Source organism: Somniosus microcephalus, chromosome 1 (assembly GCF_052327205.1).
Source record: "Somniosus microcephalus isolate GS21.2 chromosome 1, FLI_Smic_1.0, whole genome shotgun sequence".
In the NCBI taxonomy this organism is placed as follows: Eukaryota; Metazoa; Chordata; class Chondrichthyes; order Squaliformes; family Somniosidae; genus Somniosus; species Somniosus microcephalus.
In genome coordinates this window covers 334,302,065-334,324,282 of record NC_140987.1, presented here as the reverse complement: position 1 = coordinate 334,324,282, position 22,218 = coordinate 334,302,065, and the positions used below count along the sequence as shown (strand labels likewise).

General features: G+C 45.2%; 1 protein-coding gene across 1 annotated transcript in view; it reads left to right on the top strand.

Moving 5' to 3' along the window:
• Nucleotides 1-20,998, top strand: part of LOC147124912 (interferon-inducible GTPase 5-like) — a 29,806-nt gene extending 8,808 nt beyond the window's left edge. Inside the window, exons 2-3 of the mRNA XM_085994700.1 lie at nucleotides 16,651-16,803; nucleotides 17,431-20,998. Of these exons, the coding sequence (XP_085850826.1) occupies nucleotides 16,784-16,803; nucleotides 17,431-18,661 (1,251 nt within the window). The 5' untranslated portion in view covers nucleotides 16,651-16,783 and the 3' untranslated portion in view covers nucleotides 18,662-20,998. The remainder of the gene's footprint in view (nucleotides 1-16,650; nucleotides 16,804-17,430) is intronic.
• Nucleotides 20,999-22,218: the final 1,220 nt, after the last annotated feature.

Genomic DNA, 22,218 nt, shown 5'->3' with positions numbered 1-22,218 from the left:
TATGATCCCTTGTTCTGGACACCAGAGGAAGTAGTTTCTCTCTATCTACCCTATCATATTCTTTAATCATTTTAAACACCTCAATTGGATCACCCCTTAATCTTCTATACTCAAGGGAATACAAACCTGGTCTATGCAACCTGTCCTCATAATTTAACCCTTTTAGCCCCAGTATTATTCTGCTGTATTTGCACTGCACCCCCTCCAAGGCCAGTATATCCTTCCTGAGGTGCGGTGCCCAGAACTGACACAGTTCTCTAAATGGGGTCTAACCAGAGCTCTAAAGCTGGAGCATAACTTCCACCCTTTGTATTCCAGCCTTCTTGAGATAAAGGCTGACATTCCATTAGCTTTTGAAATGATTTTTTGTACCTGTCCACTAAATTCTAATAGTTTCTGTACTTGGACCCTCAAACCTACCAACTTGCAGATGGCACCACATTGGATGGTACAGTTAATACTGAGGAAGAATGTGACAAAATACAACAAGGCATTAAGGGGTAAATATTCGGGCTCTACCTTTGCTGGGGTGCTAATTTTAGCGCCCCAAAAAAGTTAGTGCCCCTGCAGCCGATTTTCCCAGGTAGCGCCCCAAGAGGGAGGAGGGGCGCTACTAGAAGCGCCTTGTGTCCCTCTTGGGGCGCTGCGAGCCAGAATTGCGCCACGGTACTGCAGGCCTTCCTCCCCTTCTTAAAGGGAAGGGGCCTGGCGCAGCGTGTCCCGGCGCCCAGCTGGGCCCCCAGGGATCGGGAGTGCCAGCAAACGCACCCGGCACTCAAGAAGTGCCGGGCTCACGGAGAGTAGCCGGCACCCCGCGGGGGGGTTTCATGGGGGCCAGGGACAGCGACGGGGGCAGGTGCTGGCAGGCGGCCAGCAACAAAAATGGCCGCCTGCCACCTCCCCTTTAACTAGCGCTGCCCCGGCCATAGGTAGGCCCCCCTGACCCCGGCGGACATAGCGTCTGGTGGTAAGTCGGGGGGCACCACTCAATATTACAGCCGGGGCGTGAGCGGGGTGCTGACGTCATCGCCGGCGGTGCAGGGCTTAACGGTTAGCTCTGCCGCTAACCTCCCATTGAATTTTGCTGGAGGCGTTAGCGGCACCCTGCCCAGGCGCTAGTTGATTTGCGCCCTGTTAACGCCCTTTTAGGGCGCTAACAGGAGGCGCAAATCAACCGAATTTAGCCCTCTAAGAAACTTGCAGAATGGGTGTGTAAATGGCTAATTAATTTCAATATCGAGCTTGTAACAAAGGTAATATAATCATGGGGGACTTAATCTTCATTTAGACTGGGCAAATCAATTTGGCAAAGGTAGTCTGGAGCACGAGTTCATGGAATGCATTGGAGACAGTTTCCTAGAACAATACGTCAGGGAACAGGCTATTTTTAAAAATGTGTTCATGGGATGTGGGCATCGCTGGCAAGGCTAACATTTAATGTCCATCACTAATTGCCTTTGAGAAGGTAATGGTGAGCCGCGGCCTTGAACCGCTGCAGTCAGTATGGTGAAGGTACTATAACAGTGCTGTTAGGGAGGGAGTACCAGGATTTTGACCCAGCGTCGATGAAGGAACGGCGATATATTTCCAAGTCAGGATGCTGTGTAACTTGGAGGGGAACTTGCCAGTGATGGTGTTCCCATGCACTTGCTGCCCTTGTGCTTCTAGGCGGTAGAGGTCGCGGGTTTGGGAGGTGCTGCTGAAGAAGCCTTGACGAGTTGTTGCAGTGCATCTTCTGGATGGTACACACTGCAGCCACAGTGCGCCAGTGGTGGAGGGAGTGAATGTTTAAGATGGTGGATGAGGTGCCAATCAAGCAGGCTGCTTTGTCCCGGATGGTGTCGCGCTTCTTGAGTGTTGTTGGAGCTGCACTTATCCAGGCAAGTGGAGTGTATTCCATCACACTCCTGACTTGTGCCTTGTAGACAGTAGAAAGTCTTTAGGGAGTCAGGAGGTGAGACACTCACTGCAGAATATCCAGCCTCTGACCTGCTCTTGTTGCCACAGTATTTAAGTGGCTGGTCCAGTTAAGTTTCTGGTCAATGATTACCCCCAGGACGTTGATGGTGGGGGATTTGGCGATGGTAATGCCGTTGAATGTCAAGGGGAGGTGGTTAGACTCTCTTTTTGGAGATGGTCATTGCTGGGCACTTGTGTGGCACGAATGTTACTTGCCACTTATCAGCCCAAGCCTGAATATCATCCAAGATCTTGTCTTGTATTGTATTGTGTAATGAGACAGGGTTATTTAGTATCTCATAGTAAAGATCCCCTAGGGAAGACTGATCATAATATGATAGAATTTCACTGAGTGTGAGAGTGAAATACTTAAATCCAAAATGAGAGTCTTAAATTTAAATAAAGCTAATTACATAGGTATAAGGGGCGAGTTGGCTAAGATAGTTTGGAAAATTAATGTAAATGGTTTGATGGTAAATAAGGAGTGGCAGACATTTGAAGAAATATTCTCAATGAATTGAGAAATAAAAACTCCAAGGGAAAAGTGATCCATCCATGGCTAACTAATGAAGTTAAGGATAGTATTAGAATTAAAGAAGAGGCTTATAATGTTGCGAAGAATAGTAGTATGTCTGAGGATTGGGAGAGCTGTAGAAACCAGCAAAGGATTGTTGAAACGGATTCTTTTGCCCTCAATCTGGTTCAGTACAAACACTGAGTCGAATACTGGTTGAGTTCAACAGTTGTTTTATTCTGTTGTCCCGGGAGACTTACTCTGATACAGCACAGTTCTGACTCCAGCAGAGTCTCGACAGGTTCCACCAGAGCAAGTAATCTTTCATACAGAGTACCACATTATTATACTTGCTTTTGAGAAGACATTAACACATCTTACAGTCTGCACCAATCCTGAGCTGGGCACGTACACATTTAAATTGATTTCCTGGCCTGGCAGTTTGAAATAAAGAAGTCACATTTCACTGAATGGTTTATAGTTTAGGAAATATGCGGGTAATGGTTTCACGATCACCTAATCAGTATGGTAATGCGTTTGCAATAATGGTAATGTGTTTTCTGATCGCCTATTGTCTGTATATCCTCTGCACTCCACCCTACACTGTTTCCACCAGCAAGGTGTGACATTGTGGGTGCCAGCCATATTCGCAGCCACAGATCAGTTTAGCTTTTCCCGAGTTAACATGATCATCTCTTACAATATGCAAGTGACTCAGCGATGTCGACATTGCACCACCATTTTAGGCTGACAGGATCCTCCATTTTAGATTGACAGGGTCCTTGGCCATGCGAAGCGAGTTGTTACCCTATTTTTGCATTCTATATCCTCAGGATGACCAAAAAATTGATAAAAAGGGAGGCAATAGAATGAGAGAAAACTGGCAAGAAATATAAAAACAGATTGTAAGATCTTCTACAAGTATGTAAAAAGGAAGAGAGTAGCAAAAGTATGTGTTGGCCCCTGAGAGGTTGAGACAGGTGAAATTATAATGGGGAATAAGGAAATGGCAGAGACTTTAAATAAATATTTTGTATCTGTCTTCACAGTAAATGACACAAAAAGATACCAAAATTCGTGAGGAACCAAGGGGCTAAAGAGAATGAGGAACTTAACTTAATTAATATCAGTAGGGAAAAAGTACTTGAGAAACTAATGGGACTAAAAGCCAACAAATCCCCTGGACCTGGTGGCCTACATGCAGAGATAGTGGATGCATTGGTGTGATCTTCCAAAGTTCCCCGGATTCTAGAACAGTCTCAGTGGATTGGAAGGTAGCAAATGTAATCCCATTATTCAAGCAAGGAGGGAAGAGAGAAAACGGGGAGCTACAGGCCAGTTAGCCTGACGTCAGGATAATGCTGGAATCCATTATTAAGGAAGTGGTAAGAGGGCACTTAGAAAATCATAATATGATTAGGCAGAGTCAACATGCTTTTATGAACGGGAAATTGTGTTTAACAAATTTATTAGAGTTTTTGAGGATATATAAGATATTTTTGAGGGTAGATAAAGGGGAACCAGGGGGATGTAGTATATTTGGATTTCCAAAAGGCATTCGATAAGGTGCCACATAAAAGGTTGCTACGCAAGATACGGACTCATGGGGTTGGGGATAATATATTAGCAAGGATAGAGGATTGGTTAACAGACAGAAAAGAGAGAGTTAGGGATAAATGGGTAATTTTCCGGTTGGCAGGCTGTAACTAGTGGGGTGCCACAAGGATCAGTGCTTGGGCCTCAGCTATTTACAATCTATATTAATGACTTACATGACGGGACCGAGTGCAATGTATCCAAGTTTGCTGATGATACAAAGCTAGGTGGGAAAGTAAGCTGTGAGGAAGACACAAAGAGCCTGCAACGGGATATAGACAGGTTAAGTGAGTGGGCAATAAGGTGGCAGATGGAGTATAATGTGAGGTTAATCAATTTGTTAGGAAGAATAGAAAAACAGAATATTTTTTAAATGGTGAGAAACTATTAAATGTTGGTGTTCAGAGCGATTTGGATGTCCTTGTACAGGAAACACAAAGTTAGCATTCAGGTACAGCAAGTGATTAGGAAGGCAAATGGCATGTTGGCCATTATTGCAAGGAGGTTGGAGAGTAAGCAAGTCTTACTACAATTGTAGAGGGCTTTGGTGAAACCACACCTGGAGTACTTTGGTCTTATCTGAGGAAGGACATAATTGACTTGGAGGTGGTGTAGCAAAGGTTCACTAGATTGATTCCTGGGATCAGAGGGTTGTCCTAATGAGGAGAGATTGAGTAGATTGGGCCTATACTCTCTGGGGTTTAGAAGAAATGAGAGGTAATCTCATTGAGACATATAATGTACTGAGAGGGATGGACAGGGTAGAAGTTAGAGGTTGTTTCCCCTGGCTGGAGAGTCTAGAACTAGGGGGCACAGTCTCAGGATAAGGGGTCGGCCATTTAAGACTGAGATGAGGAGGAATTTCTTCACTCAGATAGTTGTGAATCTTTGGAATTCTCTGCCCCAGAGGGCTGTGGATGCTGAGTCATTGAGTATATTCAAGGCTGAGATAGATAGATTTTTGGACTCTAGGGGAATCAAGGGATATGGGGATCGGACGGGAAAGTGGAGTTGAGGTCGAAGATCAGCCATGATCTTATTGAATGGTGGAGCAGGCTCGAGAGGCCCAATGGCCCACTGCTGCTCATAATTCTTATGTTCTTATGTAAGTGTGAGGTGGTGCATTTTAGTAGAAAGAATAAGGAGGCGGCATACTGCTTGGATAATAAGTCTGAATGGCGTAGAGGTGCAATGGGATCTAGGTGTACGGATACACAGATCACTAAAAGTAGCAATGTAGGTTAATAAAGCCAAATAAAAAAACAAATCAAGCTCCAAGGTTCATTTCTAGAGGGATAGAATTGAAAAGCAAAGAAGTTATGTTAAACTTGTATCGAACCTTGGTTAGACCACACTTGGAGTACTGTGCACAGTCATGGGGGTCGATTTTCCTGAAGCTGTCGGAAAGAAGGCGGGACTACAACTTCCGGGTTTTAGACCCGCCTACTTCGATGTCCGGCCAATCTGCGTGATTTTCCCTTGATTGACCTTGTTGAGCCCGCCTAGCGGGCTCAGCAGGCCAATCACCTGGCAACAGGTGATGTCACAGACTGCAATTTCATCTGTCGAGTTCTTGACAGATGAAATATCAGTGTTTCACAGCTGTTTGAAGCTGTGAAACACTGACAGTCTGAGTTCTAACATGAGTCCTTCTGCACAGACTCAGTTAGAACTCTCAGCAGCACTCAAAGCTGAAGGCTGTCACTTTTCACAGATCGCAGCCGTTCAGCTTTAAGTGCCGGCTGAGTGATGGGCTCCCGACGGCTACAGGAAGAAAGGCTGTTAAGGTAAGTACAGGTATGTAAAAGTTCTTTACACACTTTAGCCACACCAAACACACTTACCTTTGCACTCATGCACCCATCACTCACCTGAGCACCGACATCACGACCCCTCCAACTCCTTCAACCCGACGGCCCGCCTGCTCTAACCTGGCGTGGTTTGGAGCTGTCGGGAATCCCACACGAAACCCCTCAAAATAGGGATTAGGCTAAAAACTGCCTGTTAACTACCTGTTAACAGGCAGTTAATTGGCACTAATCCCTTCCTGCCTGGTTTCGGCGGGTCCCAGTGCGGGGCGGGTACCCGCCGCCCCTGAAACTTGCGTGGGGCGGGGTTTTGGGCGGGATGGTGTCGGGACCCCCAAATTCGGGATTCCCCCCACGTCTGAAACCCCGCCTGACGGCTCCAGGAAAATCGACCCCATGGTCTCCATATTAGAAGGTGGAAAAAATGATTTACAAAGATGATACCAGAACTGAGAGGAAATACTTAGCAGGAAAGGCTGAACAGGCTGGGGCTCTATTCTCTAAAAATGAGAATGCTGAGGGGTGACCTAACAGAGGGGTTTAATATTATGAAATGATTTGATAGGGTAGATGCAGAGAAAATGTTTCCACTTGTGGGGAGACCAAAATTAGAGGTTATAAATATAAGATAATAAATCCAATAGGGAATTCAGGAGAAACTTCTTCACCCAAAGAGTGGTAAGAATGTGGATCTCGCTACCACAAGGTGTAGTTGAGGCAAATAGCATAGATGCATATAAGGGGAAAATAGATAAGCACTTGAGGGAGAATGGATTAGAAGGATATGCTGATAGATTAGATGAGGAAGGCTGGGAGGAGGCTCAAGTGGAGCATAAACACCGGCATGGACAGGTTGGGCTGAATGGCCTATTTCTGTGCTGTAGACTCTGTATAACTGTAACTATGTAAATCTCTCTGCTTCTATACAGGTCCTAGCTTCTAACCATTTAGAAAATATTCTGATCTGTCTTCCTTAGTTCCAAAGTGGATGACCTCACTTGTCCCCACTTTGAACGCCAGCTGCCATTGTATTACATAGGATATACGGCACAGAAACAGGCCATTCGGCCCAACCAGTCCATGCCGGCGTTTATGCTCCACTGGATAGTTCATCTAACTATCAACTTAACCCTCTATTCCCTTCTCCCTCATATGCTTAACTAGCTTTCCCTTAAATGCATCTATACTATTCGCTTCAACCACTCCCTGTGGTAGTGAGCTCCACATTCTCGCCACTCTGGGTAAAGAAGTTTCTCCTGAATTCCCTGTTGGATCTCTTGGTGACTATCTTATATTGATGGCCTCTCGTTATACTCTTCCCCACAAGTGGACACACTCTCTGTATCTTCTCTATCAAAACCTTTTATAATTTTAAAGACCTCTATTAGGTCACCCCCCTCAGCCTTTTTTCAAGTGAAAAGAGACCCAGCCTGTTCATCCTTTCCTGATAGGGAAAATCGTGGCCTATGAGTGGGTATACCTATCGCAGCGGGTCCATGGCGGACGACGTCGGTGGCAGGTCCCGGCCCCGCTCCTGTCTCCATCCTGGCCTCTGACATGATTTTCCCCAGATTGGGATTGTTAAGCCTGCCCAGTGTATTTGCCGGCCAAATGAAGGAAACCGGTCTGATGATATCATTTGATGACGTTTAATCAACCGGTTTCCTTAAAGGGACCATGCGCAAATTTACTTTGACATTTGTGCTGTCAGTGTTCTACAGCATTGAGGTGCAAACAGTGACAAGCACTGCACAGAGGGGCACGGCTGTGCCCAGGCTCTCCCATGACTCCCTCCATTTGCTTATGGAGGGAGTCACAGCACGCAAGGAGGTTCTCTTCCATTTCAATGGGTGGAAGAGACCTCCCCAGGAGACCAACACAGCCTGGTTGCACATTGCACAGGAGAGCACAAGTAGGGATGTTGTCAGGAGGACCTGGCTGCAGTGGCGCAAACCTTTCAATGATCTCAATAGATCGTGAAACATTACTGCAAAGTCACACTCAACCTTATCCTGCTGTGCCTCTCATCACAACCCCATCATTCTGCCTTCCCTACCCTGCTCCTGCACATCCTTACTCACACCAACTTACCTTGATCCTCCACCCAGCCCTCTCTATCTACATTATCACTTCCCCATCTCACTAGCCACTCCTCACACTCACCCTCATCCTAGTCTAATCATACCAACTAGCAACACACAAGGGTAGGCACTTGTGTGTTTTAGCCAATGTTCATGTGAAGTTTCTGTTAATATGCTGTCAAACATTGAAATCTTTATTTTCAACACTTTGCTTTCTTGGACAGATTTGGGTGCACCTTTGGAAGTGGCTTAGTGAATTACAGTGAATGGTGAGACATAACGGTACCCCCCCGCAATGGTGATGTGTGAAAGGAATGGTTTGGACATTGTAGGGATGCTTTATGATGTTGGTGTGGGGGTGGTGCCAACCTGGCGCATCATGTGGCAGCCAGGGTGTACAGCGCCAAGTGAAGTAAATCTGGCCATGGTGAGGCTATCCCTGGCCTCTCGGGCAGCAATGTGGTCAGGTGCTGAATCCCTGCGCCCTGTGTAGCATCAGGTGATTGCGGAGAAGGTTGGTGATGCTGGTGTTGGGGATGATCATGGTGGGATTCTGAGGACCAAGGTGAGATTTTTTCAAGGGCACCGATGCTGCTGGAATAGATGGCAGCTGAAGTTGAGATGACAGAAGGTGATCTGTTAATGGTGAGAGAGCTTGTTCCAAGGAGGTGACAGTGGATAGAGAGTTTACTCCAAACACTTCCAACATGCATAAAACTGAAAAGTGTCTTCCAAATCCTGAAGGCTCCAGCTTCTAAGATTGGAAAGTGAACAGCTGTGAAATGGTAGCTTTTATACCACTTTTGCAGCTGTCAACTATTCATTGAAAACCTGACCTACTTACCTGACGTGATAGCCGAGTGCCAGGAACTTTGGGAAAAGCTGGAAAAATGGTAAGTACACGGTAAAATGCTGTTTAAGTACCTTTTAACAAGCTCTTAATGATGTCAATTGGCTCCCTCGCCGCTTGGTGTCGGGTCTGTAAAGCGCAGATAGACCCGGCACTTGGGAAACTGACGTGTAGGCGGGTTAACAGTAGGCTCCCGACCCGCTGTCAATTATTTCCATTTTGACATCTGACCTGCCTTCAAACGTGCACTCTTAGCGCCGGTAAAATTCCAGCCATAGGTTTTGCCCACTCATCTAATCTATCGATGTCCCTTTGTAACTTTCTTTTCCCATCTACACTATTTACTACCATCTAACTTGGTGTCATTAGCAAACTTGGATATATGGCTCTCTTTTTTTTCCTTCATCTAAGTAATTTATAAATATAGTAAAAAGCTGTGTAGTGGCGCTTTGTAATTTCCAAACATGCAGCCACTGAGCTTTGAGGCTTTAGCAACGAGTAGACGCGTGTCAAAATAAAACGTTCCAAACCATAACTTTATCTTTAAACTGTTTACTGTAACACCTTACAAACAGAATTACAAAGCAAAACACGTTTAAACGCACACGGTCAAAAACTGTATTGCTCCAGCCCTCAAAGCTTCTGCCTTCTCCAGCCTCGTGGTGCTTGAGCTGTAAAATGGCTGGATACCATGTGACAAGCTTAAGGACTGTACCATTGTAGCAAGAATAAAGGGTCACTCAGCCTATACTATTGTAACAAGAAAAGAGGGGGTTTCTCAATACAGTAAGTCAGTCAGGTAAATTAACAGTATTATACTATTTAACCAATATTTTAAAGTATTTTCTTTCTTAAACTTTCATGACTCTTACATTCTGGCCCCTAATTGACTAGGCACATGAAGCATATCAATTACTCAAACATTCTTAAGAGTCATAAACTAATGAGTTCAACATATTTACAATATAAATGTCCACCTTTTTTTGTTCAGGAACCCTTCACGCTGCTTCTTGTAGCAGGCAGAGCTTTGTGATCGGTCTTTCCAGGGTCGTGTAACCATCTGCAAACAATGCATTCAGAGAGTATTTTTCTTATTACAGAATTAGCTCCTGGAATCCAGTATCTTTGTCTTAGCTTCGCAAGCACGTGGTTCCTCCCACTGTGTCCAATACTCTGGTGTATATGCTGAAGAATGAGAGTAGCAACCCGGAGGTCCTTAGAAAGGATAGCAGGATGCTTGGCCTCCTCTGGCATAGCAGATTTGTTTAGTCGCCCTCCCACCCTCAGTACTCCGTCTTACAGTGTAGGGTCCAGCTTGTAGATATGACTACCTTTCTTGATTGGAGTATTTCGCTGTAAAGCTTCGATTTCTTCTGGATATCTTTGTCTTTGACTGAAGCAAACTATCTCCATCTCAGCCTTGGCCAAATCCTCCACGGTCAATGAATTCTTACCCAATGTGGTCTTGTGCTGGTGCATATATTGCTGTAGAAGCATTCTCTGCTTATCAGGGTTACTTTCAGACTGATGGATAGTGGCTCGATACTCTTTTCTCTTACCGCTCAGGTGTAGCAGCAACTCTTTCAACCTTAGAAACCATGCAACTGCTTTCCTCAACTGGTGCCATCCTGAGAAATGGTTAACAAGCTTGTTCACTGTCAAAGTTCTCTTTCGTAGTTATGAGATTTGCTGTGACTGATCTCTTCGACGTCTTCTTCAGCAATCTGACTTGGCATATCTGGTCTTTCTGGCCATGATCTCTCTGTTTCCAGCAGATAACTTGGGCCTTGTATCCAAGTTTCACTCCTCATGAAGTTTTCAGCCTTCAATCCTCGTGAGGCTTGATCTCCTGGGTTTAATGAGGTGTTTACATACCTCCATTGAGATGGTTGTGTAGCTTCTCTAATGGATGAGATTCTGTTTGCTACAAAGGTCTTGAAGCGTATCTTCTCATTCTCTATATACTTCAGCACCGTCGTGCTATCCGTCCAGAAGACAGATTCTTCTAGTGGGAGCTGTAACTCTTTCCGCATCACCTTGTCAACTTTAACTGCAACAACCGCTGCCATCCACTCCAGTCTCGGGATGGTGACCTGCTTCAGCGGAGCCACCCTGGATTTCCCCATGAGGAAGGAACAATGTTTCTGGCCCTTTTGATTTGTCAGCAAGAGGTAAGTAGCCGTGCCATAGCCGTCCTCACTGACGTCCGAGAAATGATGTAGTTGAGCCGTCTTTGTAACTCCAAAACTCACAGGCCTGATGCATCTGCTGACATTGAAGCTAGAAAGTTGTTGCAAATCTGTCAACCATCTGAGCCATCTCTGAGCTTGACTTTCTGGGATATCTTCATCCCAACCTCTCTTGTCTCTACACAGCTCTCATAGGATCAGCTTCACCGGCAGAATGAGTGGTGCCAGGAATCCAAGAGGGTCGTAGATGGAACTGACCACGGAGAGAATCCCTCGTCTTGTGGATGGTCTTTCATTCACCATTATTCTGAAGTTGAACGTGTCTGACTCAATGCACCATTGTACACCAAGAGCTCTCTCGATAGGAAGGACATCGTGGCTCAGGTCCAGATCTTTGACTTCAGTGGCCCTTTCCTTTTCTGGGATAGAAGCTAGAACTGCTCTGCTGTTGCTTATCCACTTAGTCAGATGAAATCCTCCATTCGAACACAGAGTTCTAAGGTCTCTTGACAGTGCAATGGCATCGCCTTCTGTTGACACGGACTTCAGACAGTCATCGACGTAAAAGTTTCTGAAGATTATCTCCACAGCCTCTGATGGTGCTTTGCCTTTGCCATCTTCAGTTTTTCTGAGAGCGTAACTTGCACAGCTGGGAGATGATGTGGCTCCGAACAAGTGTTCAGCCATTCTACATTCCACCATAGCTTGACTAACATCGCCATCTGGCCACCAAAGGAAACGCAGAAGATCAGCATCTTCATCAGGGACTCTGACTTGGTAGAACATTGATTCTATATCTGCCATCATGGCAACGAGCTCTTGTCTAAACCTCGTCAAGACGCCAATGAGGGTATTAGTAAGATCAGGACCTTGAAGCAGCTGGTCATTCAGTGAAGTTCCTCTGAATGAGGTGGTGCAGTCAAACACTACACGGATCTTTTTCTTCTTTGGGTGATGCACACCGTGATGAGGAATGTACCAGACCCTTCCATCGTCTCTGTTCAACTGTTCCTCGGGCACTTTTACAGCATAGCCTTTCGCTATGATGTTTCTCATGAAGCCTTTGTAGTCTTCGTGAAAGTCGGGGTTCTTGTTCAGCTGTCTCTTTAGACTGATGGCGCGCTGCCCTGCTATGCAGCGATTGTTTGGCATCTTTGGTTTGCCACTGAGAAGACCGCAATGTGATAGTGGCCACCAATGAACTGTGTAGACCTTGTCATCAAATCCACGAACTGATGGTCTTCTTGTGACATCTCTGTCTTTTCCTCACAGCTGCATTCTGAAAAGTCTGCGTTGAACTGCTGTATCAACAGCTCTTCAATGCTTGCGATAGAGATACGATTAACTGTTACATTTTGTCGTTGCTCCTTGTTCGACTTGTTGCCATCATCTCTCCTTACCGGTCCATTGACTACCCATCCAAGGGCTGTCCTGACTCTGTAGGGTCCGTCATCCTTGCTGTTTATCACCTGCCATGGCTCCATAGTTTTGTAGGCATTGGTTCCAATTAATAGGCCAATTTCTGCTTCAATATATGGGAGACGCACCTTTTCCAGGTAAGGCCATCTCTCCACATCCTTCTGCAGGGCTAAGTTCCCTATTTTAACAGGAATCTCCCTCTGTGAAAACATTAGGCAGGTCTATGAAGTCCTTCTCTTCAAGTCCACATACTGACAGGATATAACTTTGCATTGACTTCTCATGACCCATGGTGTGTAATAGGATTTCTGTTCTTCTGCCTCTAACGTTCAGCTGTCGCATGAGTGATTCTGTGCAGAACGTTGCTGAACTACCTGGATCCATGAAGGCGTAAGTCTCCACAAACTTCTCACTCCCCTTAGACTTGATCTTTACAGGTACGATGGCAAGAATACAATCACTGTCACCAGCCCCAGTGAATCCACAAGTCTCTGGTTCTAGCGACACCAGAGCACTTGAAACAACCTTCTCATCTGTATTGTTTTCTTCACTCTTCTTAGAGACTTGTTCTTTGTGGATATGCAGCAGACTGGGATGTTTCCGAGTGCACTTTCTGCATGTTGTTCTTTGCTTACAGTTTCTACTCGGGTGCCCCTGAGAGAGACATCCAAAACATAGGCCATTGTACTTCAGAAATTTGATTCTGTCTTTATGTGGCTGTGCTTTGCTGTCACTGCAGAAATCCAATGTATGATTCTTCTGGCAGAATAAACATGGCTTCTGAAAGGCATTAGCAGGTGTCACTGTGCTGCTCTTTTTGGGAGATGAGTTCTGAGACTTCTTCCCCAGCCTGAGTGACGATAGTTGCAAAGCTGCTTCCCCTGGAACCACCTTTCCTGAAAGTCTTTGATTCAGCAGGCTTGGCTTTCACTCTTCCATCAGTAGTTGGGCTGACATCCTGGATGTTTCTAAACAATGGGTCCAAAGCAATTTTAGCCTGTTTGTCTATGAAATTCGCTAAGTCTGCAAACCTGGCTCTACTTTTCCGTCTCTCCATTATCTCAAAGGCTGCTCTTCTCCATTGTTCTCTCATCCTGTAAGGAAGCTTAGAGATGATGATTCTCATAGTCGTAGGATTGTCCATCTCTTCCATGAATTAAACATCCTCCATGGTGTTGCGACATCCTATGAGAAAAAGAACATATGTGTTCAATGCCTCCCCGTCCTCCGACCTGATCTGTGGCCACTTGATAGCCACTGCATATATTGAAAAGGCAATCTTCAGCTCGTTACCATAGTGCTCCTGCAGCAACTTCCTGGCTTCTATGTATCCCCGGTCCGGTCTCATGTGTTCACAGCTTCTGACCAGGTCTTGTGGTTTACCACTGGTGTACTGTCCCAGGTAGTACAACTTATCACTGCTGCTCTCTGTTTTGGAGTCAGTGGCTTGTTCGAAGGATCTGATGAAGGGCTTATACTCGAGTGGGTTGCCTTGGAACACTGGTATGTCTCTTTGAGGGAGTCAAAACAGATTCTGTTGTTTTACAAGCATCTCTAATTTCGTTCTGACGTTGCATCACTCGGTATAGGCTTCTCCCTGTGTCTTCAGGCCTCTGGTGGTCATCAGCAGGGTCTAGTCTAGACCGTCTGACGTCTGGGGTAGCATCACATGCTCCTGTTAGTAGAGAGGCCTCTCTTCCACGCTGTAATGTCAGGAGATGGCCTTCAGACTCTCTTAACTCTTGAAGGTGCCCTGGATCCAACTCTGTGTGACAACATTGACTGGCAGTATTCGTTCATGCCATCCTGTGAGCCTTCATAATCTTCATACACACTCAACTTGGCATCTGAGACCGCAATAGCTGTTTTTAGCTCCAGCTGTTCTTTGCCTCCAGTTGGGCCTCTTGGGCCTGCAGTTGGGCCTCTTCCCGTTCAGGAGCTTGCTTCTCCACTAAAGATGCTGCGCGCGCCATCAACGCTGCCCATTCAACCTCCTCTCTCATGCGTCGCGACGAGCATGTGGTAGAAGCGACTGACCTGTGTCCAGAAACAGAGCTACCTTCTTTTCGATTTTTGCTCAGTCTGGCTGAAGTCTCTGAAATGCTATCATCTGGTCCGACTTCATCGTCCCCTTTATCTTTCTCTGCTGTATCAGCATCTTGACGAATCTTTAACATCCACTGTTCTGTGGCCTTGACATAGTCCTTAATGCTGGATGATTTAAGATCAAACCAGTTGTGCTGATCAGCGTTTCCCTCTTCTTCAGACAGAAGTGCTAATACATCTTCATTGAGTACATTAAATTCTTCATGCAACTTGGAGAAATCATAATGCATTATGTCTTCAACTTTCTTAATATTAGCATTATCTTCCATGAGACAATCAATTATCTTCATTTTTCCAGTTATCTGAGCTAATTTAGCCCTCCTTGCACCTATGCTTCTATGTAACTTCTCTTCCATTGCCTTTGGGGTGAGCTTTACTTCCCTCTTTTGGCCAACAATCCTTCTGGCTGGGGGAAGCTCCTCACGGCTCCATAAGGCCTTGGCCATTTTACCCGCAGCTCTTATTTAGCTTCTCAATAGAATGAACAAGGCAAGTAACAGTCACTGTACCTTCGCTTTCTTATATTGTCGTCTGGCTCCGTGACCATTCATGTATATACGTTCGCTGACAATTCCGTCCTTTCCTTCTTAGGGAGCTAGTTTTTGACTAATGTAGTGGCGCTTCGTAATTTCCAAACATGCAGCCACTGAGCTTTGAGGCTTTAGCAACGAGTAGACGCGTGTCAAAATAAAACGTTCCAAACCATAACTTTATCTTTAAACTGTTTACTGTAACACCTTACAAACAGAATTACAAAGCAAAACACGTTTAAACGCACACGGTCAAAAACTGTATTGCTCCAGCCCTCAAAGCTTCTGCCTTCTCCAGCCTCGTGGTGCTTGAGCTGTAAAATGGCTGGATACCATGTGACAAGCTTAAGGACTGTACCATTGTAGCAAGAATAAAGGGTCACTCAGCCTATACTATTGTAACAAGAAAAGAGGGGGTTTCTCAATACAGTAAGTCAGTCAGGTAAATTAACTATTATACTATTTAACCAATATTTTAAAGTATTTCCTTTCTTAAACTTTCATGACTCTTACAAGCTGAGATCCCAGTACAGATTCCTGGGGGACACCACTACCTACTAGTCACATTCTGCCAATTGGAGTACATCCCCATTATTCCTACTCTCTGTCTCCTACCTCCTCACCAATTCCCTACCCATGGCAACAGGTTGTCTCCAATTCCATGTGTTCTCACTTTTGTTAGCAGGCTCTTCTGTGGAACCTTGTCAAATGCCTTCTGGAAGTCCATTTAAATAACATCCATAAAGACGCCCTTATGTACCAGGTTAGTTACCTCATCAAAAAATTCAACTAGTTTTGTTAGACATGACTTGCCCTCTACGGATTCATGCTGGCTCTCTGATTAGCTCATGTTTGTCCAAGTGCTCAGTCACTCTGTCCCTAATAATAGATTCTAGGACCTTCCTCACAACAGATGTTAGACTAATAGGCTGATAATTTCCTCTCATTATTTTCCCCATTACCATTTTTAAAAACTTTTATATTAAGCCTAGTAAGTTCCTCCCCTTGATTTACTTTTCAACGTATCTCTGGTACTCTATTGTGAAGACGAAGTAAGTATTTAGCAAGTCAGCCATTTCCTGATTTTTAATTACAATTTATTAATGGGCAGTTAACGTACAACTGCAGCAACTTCATGAGAATCACGGGGAGGTTAAGCACGAGATGCCATTTTCGCGGAGCTAATGCCAGAGTGGGGCAAATCGGCCAGCAACTTGTGGCGATTCACGGGATATCTCTTCCTCGCTACAATTTGCTGGCCGATTTGCTCATTAATAACCCCGAGCGTCATTCAGACACTGTTATTGGTTCAGCAAAATCTGGCCCCATGTTTTCCATTTCCACTCACCTTGCCTTCCGTGTGTCCACACCAGGTGCTACTGTCCTGAAATATTGATGAGGAAACACGAGATCCTGCATATCCCATTCCTTCCCTCACAGTCTGACTCAGTGAAGATGTGAAAAAGGTCCATCATGTGTTTTCTAGTTTCTTGCACCTGTTTGCACCCTGATTAAAGATGATTACTCACACCAGCCTTGTACTTTATCTGATGGTAAATAAAGTGCTGCCACTAACACTCTCCACTTTCCTCTTGAAGGAGAAAACCACACACAACCAAGATAAAGAAGTAGCATCAGGGGAGGAACCACAAGCCTCCAACCTCTCACCCTTTCTGAGGAGGAATCACTGGACAGTCGCACGGGGCAAGCAGCGAGAGACACAGAAGTAGGATGGGAGGAGCCAGCTCCAGGTTGGTCAGGAAACTCCTCGTATTGTGTCTCTTCAGTTCCTCCTGCTACAAAGCAGTCTTTCATCCAATATATTGCCAGTGCTTAATATCGTCACTTGTAATGAGTGCACTGTCCATTCTGCAGCTCATGTACCCCTGTTAACCTCCTCTTCTTCAGCACAGGAGGAGCAGGCTCAAGAACCAGGGCCCTCAGTTTGGGCTCCATCTCGCAAACACCAGCCAAGAGACACCCACGGTAGGGCTTAGTCAGACTGAGAGTAGACGAGAGGGCAAGTGGTGAGGAGAAGCTTGGGGCAGTAGATCAAGGGGCAGTCCCTGCTGTCTGGAGGGACAGGAGATGCTTGCCCTTAGCTGTGGTACCTCAGGAACCAGACCTAAAGGGTCCATCAGTCAAAGGAAGGGTGGTTATCTTCATGCAAGAAAATTTAACTGGTCATTCATCTCATTGTGGAACCTTGCTGTGCATAAATTAGCTGTCACATTTGACTACATAACAGTGATTGCAGTTCAAAAGTAATTAATTCGATGTGAAGTGTATGGGGATGCCCTGAAAATGTGACAATGTGCTGTATAAATGAAAGTTATTTTATTCTGTTGCAAAACATCATGTAAAATGTTTGCTTTCAGTGAACAGGTGGATCAGTCTTCAAACTCTACTTTCTTTAATCGGGAGGAGCTCAGCAAACTGAAGTCTGATTATGAAACGGGTGGGCTGGGAAAGGTGACACCTCTGATACAGAAGAAGGTAAATGAGCTGGACAGTACAGAGCTTAACATTGCAGTGACTGGAGAAACGGGTGCAGGGAAATCTACCTTCATCAATGCTATGAGAGGACTTCGGAGCAATGATGATGGAGCAGCTGAAATTGGGAACACAGAAACCACAATGGAGCTAACCCAATATCAACACCCCAGCCTGCCTAATGTTTGCTTCTGGGACCTGCCCGGAATTGGAACTACAAAATTCCCAACCAATAAGTACCTGAGGGATATGAAATTTGAAAGATACGATTTCTTCTTCATAATCTCACACAGTCGATTCAAAGAAAATGATGCAAAACTCGCCAGAGAGATTAAACGGCTGGGGAAGAATTTCTACTTCATTCGATCTAAAATTGACAATGATATTGATTCAATGAAAAAGCAAGGGAGGGAGTTTAATGAAGAAGAAGAACTGGAAAAGATCAGGAATGACTGTGTCAGCAAGTTGCATGAGGCAGGGATTCCATCACCCACTGTTTACCTGATATCAAGCTTTGATCTGAATCTGTATGATTTTATTCTGTTAAATAAAGCTCTGGAAGATGATCTTCCGAATATAAAGAGAAGTGTGTTCATACTGGCCCTTCCAAACCTCACTGTGGAGATTGTAGAGAAGAAAAGATTAGAGCTAAGGAAACTAGTCTGGATGTTGGCAACCCTTTCCGGAGCATTGGGAGCAGTGCCGGTTCCTGGGGTCTCTCTTGCTTGTGACATTGCGATAGTGATTGGAGGAATAATACATTTCCGTAAATGCCTGGGTCTGGATGATGCCTCTCTTCAAAGACTGGCCAACAAGGCAGGGAAACCTGTAGAAGTTCTGAAAGCAGTGGTGAAAACTCCTCTGGTGGGTGAAATAACTCCAGATTTAATTACAAGGCTATCCTGGGGTCTCGCTGCTGTCACCATTTCAGCACTTGAGCTCGCCCTCGACATCATACCAGTCATTGGTTCCATCTTTGGAGCAGGTTCATCGTTCCTTATGACCTATAAGCTGTTGAGTGGTGCACTAGATGATCTTGTGGAGAATGCGCAGAGAGTGGTGAAGGCTGCATTTGGGACTGATGGAGATGGTCTGCACCAAACACCAATCCAGTGAGTCAATGCTGTAGCTAATATATTAAAGGGGCCTAACCCTGAACATTGCTGAAATTCCAATCTACAATATTCCCTTTTTGCTGAATTAATTCCTGGAAATATTCCTCATCCATTTCAGGGAAGGTTTTCCTGGTACGGTGCTTGTTGAAAGGGTTTGCCTGGGTGTAATGAGGGAAATCGAGGGGTGGGAATTTCACACACATGCTCCACATAGACAATTCCCTTCATTAAACGCAAAAACAAGCAAAATTGCCCTGTTCCTAGATTCTGGGAATCTTGCAGCACAGAAGGTGGCCATTCGGCCCATCCTGTCTATAGCAAGGAATCTCTTTTTTTGTTTTCTTCGAGTGATTGTGATGGATTCAGTTCCCATGTCCAGCCCCCCCTCTGTGATGTTCCTGTTTGATTCACAGCAAGAGCATCATTACTGAAATGGACGACCATGGGTTTACAATAGAGACAAACCCACTGATATTCTGAGCGTCGGTAATTTTCACATTGGCCCCTGTTTCCACCCACGTGGGTGTCATTCGCACCAAGTTGTATTCCCAATCGGTGATTAAGTCAGCCGAACAGTCTTACTGCCAGTGCAGGTCACACACAATACAGGTACTTATGAAGAGGCAAGTCCATTTTTCAATACTATGAAAACCTTTCATGACCTTTACCGTACATCCCTACAGACTCAGCCTTTAGAATCATCGCTGCACCAAACACTGTCTGCCTGAAAATGGAAGAATTCTCTGCAATTCCTTTAGACCTTGTTTTGCCTGAGAAGCAGTAGCAGCAGATAATGAGACCGCAGAGAAGAGGGGCCAGGACCAGCCTGCAGCCCAGCAATGAGTATACAGACCACCATTCCTATAGACAATCCCTCAAACACAATCCCTCCTCCAGACCGCCCCTCCTCCAGACCGCCCCTCATATAGTCCCCCTCAGACAGATATCCTCATACAAACCATCCCTCGCTCGTTCTCCTACTTTACAACAGTGACTACACTTCAAAGTTCTTAATTGGTTTGACACAATTGGCTCAGCCCCTTTATATCAGCGTATCTGACAGCGGGGGACATGGGGACAGATCTTTTGTTGGGTGGACAAGTTTTGTAGTGGTGGTGTAGAAATCAGTGTGTAGAAGAAAGGTGCCTGAAAATATTTTACTTTCCTATTCCCTGTCTTTCTCACAGGGGTAAACAGCTGAGAGCCATGAACAGGAAAATTCTGGGGAAGGGAATGGTGGGAAATCTGTTCACCTTTGGCATTCAGTTGAGAGATATAAAGAAATTTGAGTAATGCTGCGAAAGGCCAGTAATTGCACTTTTGCTACTAAGCAGCATTGGTGCTTGATCATCAGTGTTTGACTGGAGAGGAGCAGATCTCGGAGATGGTAGTGTGGGAGTTACCAGGGTAGAGGGGTAGTACCACTGCGACAACCAATCACCTCCGCGCAAATGGTGGACAACAATACACAGCTACTCCAAGTCCATTGAGCGGTGCCTTATGAGGTTCTGACCGGCCACAGACTCTGTGACTGGGGTCTGCGCCCTCCTGTGTCCTACAGGGACAATCGCCAGTGGCAACCACCTTACCAGTAGAAGGCAGAGTAACGAAAGCAGCCATACCTTCCAGACACCCAATGGTGGAATCACCACCGCCAGTCATTATGCAATCAACTGATTGATCAGGAAAGTGACTGAAGCTCAGGGTCAGAACACTGGCAGACATGTCAGTTCCAGCTGGATGGGAGGAGGGAGAGGAACATGATCTGGAAGAAGCTGCAGCAGAGGAGCAGTTACTGCAGGAGGACAGGTGTGGGAGCGTGTTACATAAACTTACTGGAACCACGTGTGCTGCAGAATCAGTGAGAGGAACAACGATTGATGCTATTGATGTGATATTTTGTACTTTTACTCTATACTGTGCTTTAATGTGATTCTGGTGGATCAATTGAACTTAATTTACATATATGCATATGTATCAATTCTTGTTAATCAATAATTGTACCTATGGTATTTTTCTACGCTAAAGGCTCTATATAAATGCGAACAGTTGCTGTATGAATTATCTATTATCAGGACTGCTGGTAATCTAACCAAGTGAAACTGATGAACAATGTAATTGTACCACAACATATTCTAAACATGAACACAATGATTTTTGCCCTGGAGAAATGTATTGTGTGTCACTGCTTTGCAAAACAAGGGTTGTGGGAAATGCTGTAGTGAATCAGATTCTACAGCCTGGGCGTTGCTGTTGAGGCAATACTGTGACAACTCAGGCAGGCAATATCCACATACACTGCAATGGATGCAATAAATGCCTAACACTTCATCTCAAAGTTTGTGCTGAGTATTTATTTGTCGTTAGGTGCATTGAAGCAGGAATACAGGATAAGACATCGATAGATAGTGTTGGAAGAATTGAGCAAGAAAGTGTAGGAGAAGGTGACTTGGACATGGTTACTTCACAGATGTGCGTAGCTTTAAGACATTGTGTAGCTGTGGCACAGATTGGAAGACATCTGAAAGCAGTGTCTGAAGGTGGTTTTGCAGCTCATTCCTTATTGACATTTTCACACTCTCGCTCTCCCAGGACTTGCCATTCTGGTCATTGACCTGCATGTTGAGGCACCTGTGAAAGATGCACAGTTAGTGAACATGGGTGTTTCGGGGGAAGAAAGGAGGCATCACTTTTCCACCAAGTCATGTGAATGGTTGCTTCGGGATCCCAATGGTACGTTTGATAATTCTGCTTGTAGTTTGAGCTTTGTTGTATCCGTGCTTTGCTTCTATCTGCAGTTATTGTAAGGCGGACGTGAGCCATGACTGCAGAGGGTAGACCTGGTCTCCCAGGAGACATCCCTCCCGAGTCCATCCATTTCAACTAATGGTGGTGCAGATGTCTGGCTTAAGATTTAAATTAAATCATCATGGCAGCTCCTGGGCAAGCAATCGCTGGCCTGCTTGATTCGGTTGGTGGTTACATTTCATCCGGACATTGAGAGAGTAAATTATTTTTTGCTTCATGTAGGGCACAGCATTGTGCACATGGACTGAATGACAGCATAAGTACCATTGAGGGTCATTGCCTCTGGGAAAGCCAATAGATCTGCAGGATTGGGTTCCCTCCTCACATCACTCCTGTAGATTAGTAACAAACGGATGACAGTTTTTGGTCTGCTGGACCATCTTGTTTTATTTATCGACATCAAAGTAACTGCCACTGCAGTTGTCCCTTCGGAAAGTGTGAAAGGAAGAAAACCCATGAAAATTGTGAGTTGACTATGAGGGCCAGTGGCAGTGCCTTAAGCATATTAGATGTTATCGGGAAGTCTTCCCGAAGGAGGTGACACAGCTCTGGAATTGGCTGCCTCAGAAATCTTAGTCTCTTTAGGAATATTTTTACTGTCATTCCCAAATTGCCCCATATGGAAGATCTTGCGTGATGCATAGCGCTGTGGTTGTTACCTTGTGTGTCATCTGATGTCATCGGCAGCCTTTCCCAGCTTCTGTTGGCTCTTAAAGAGCAGTGAATGCACTCCCCACAGTGTGCAACAAC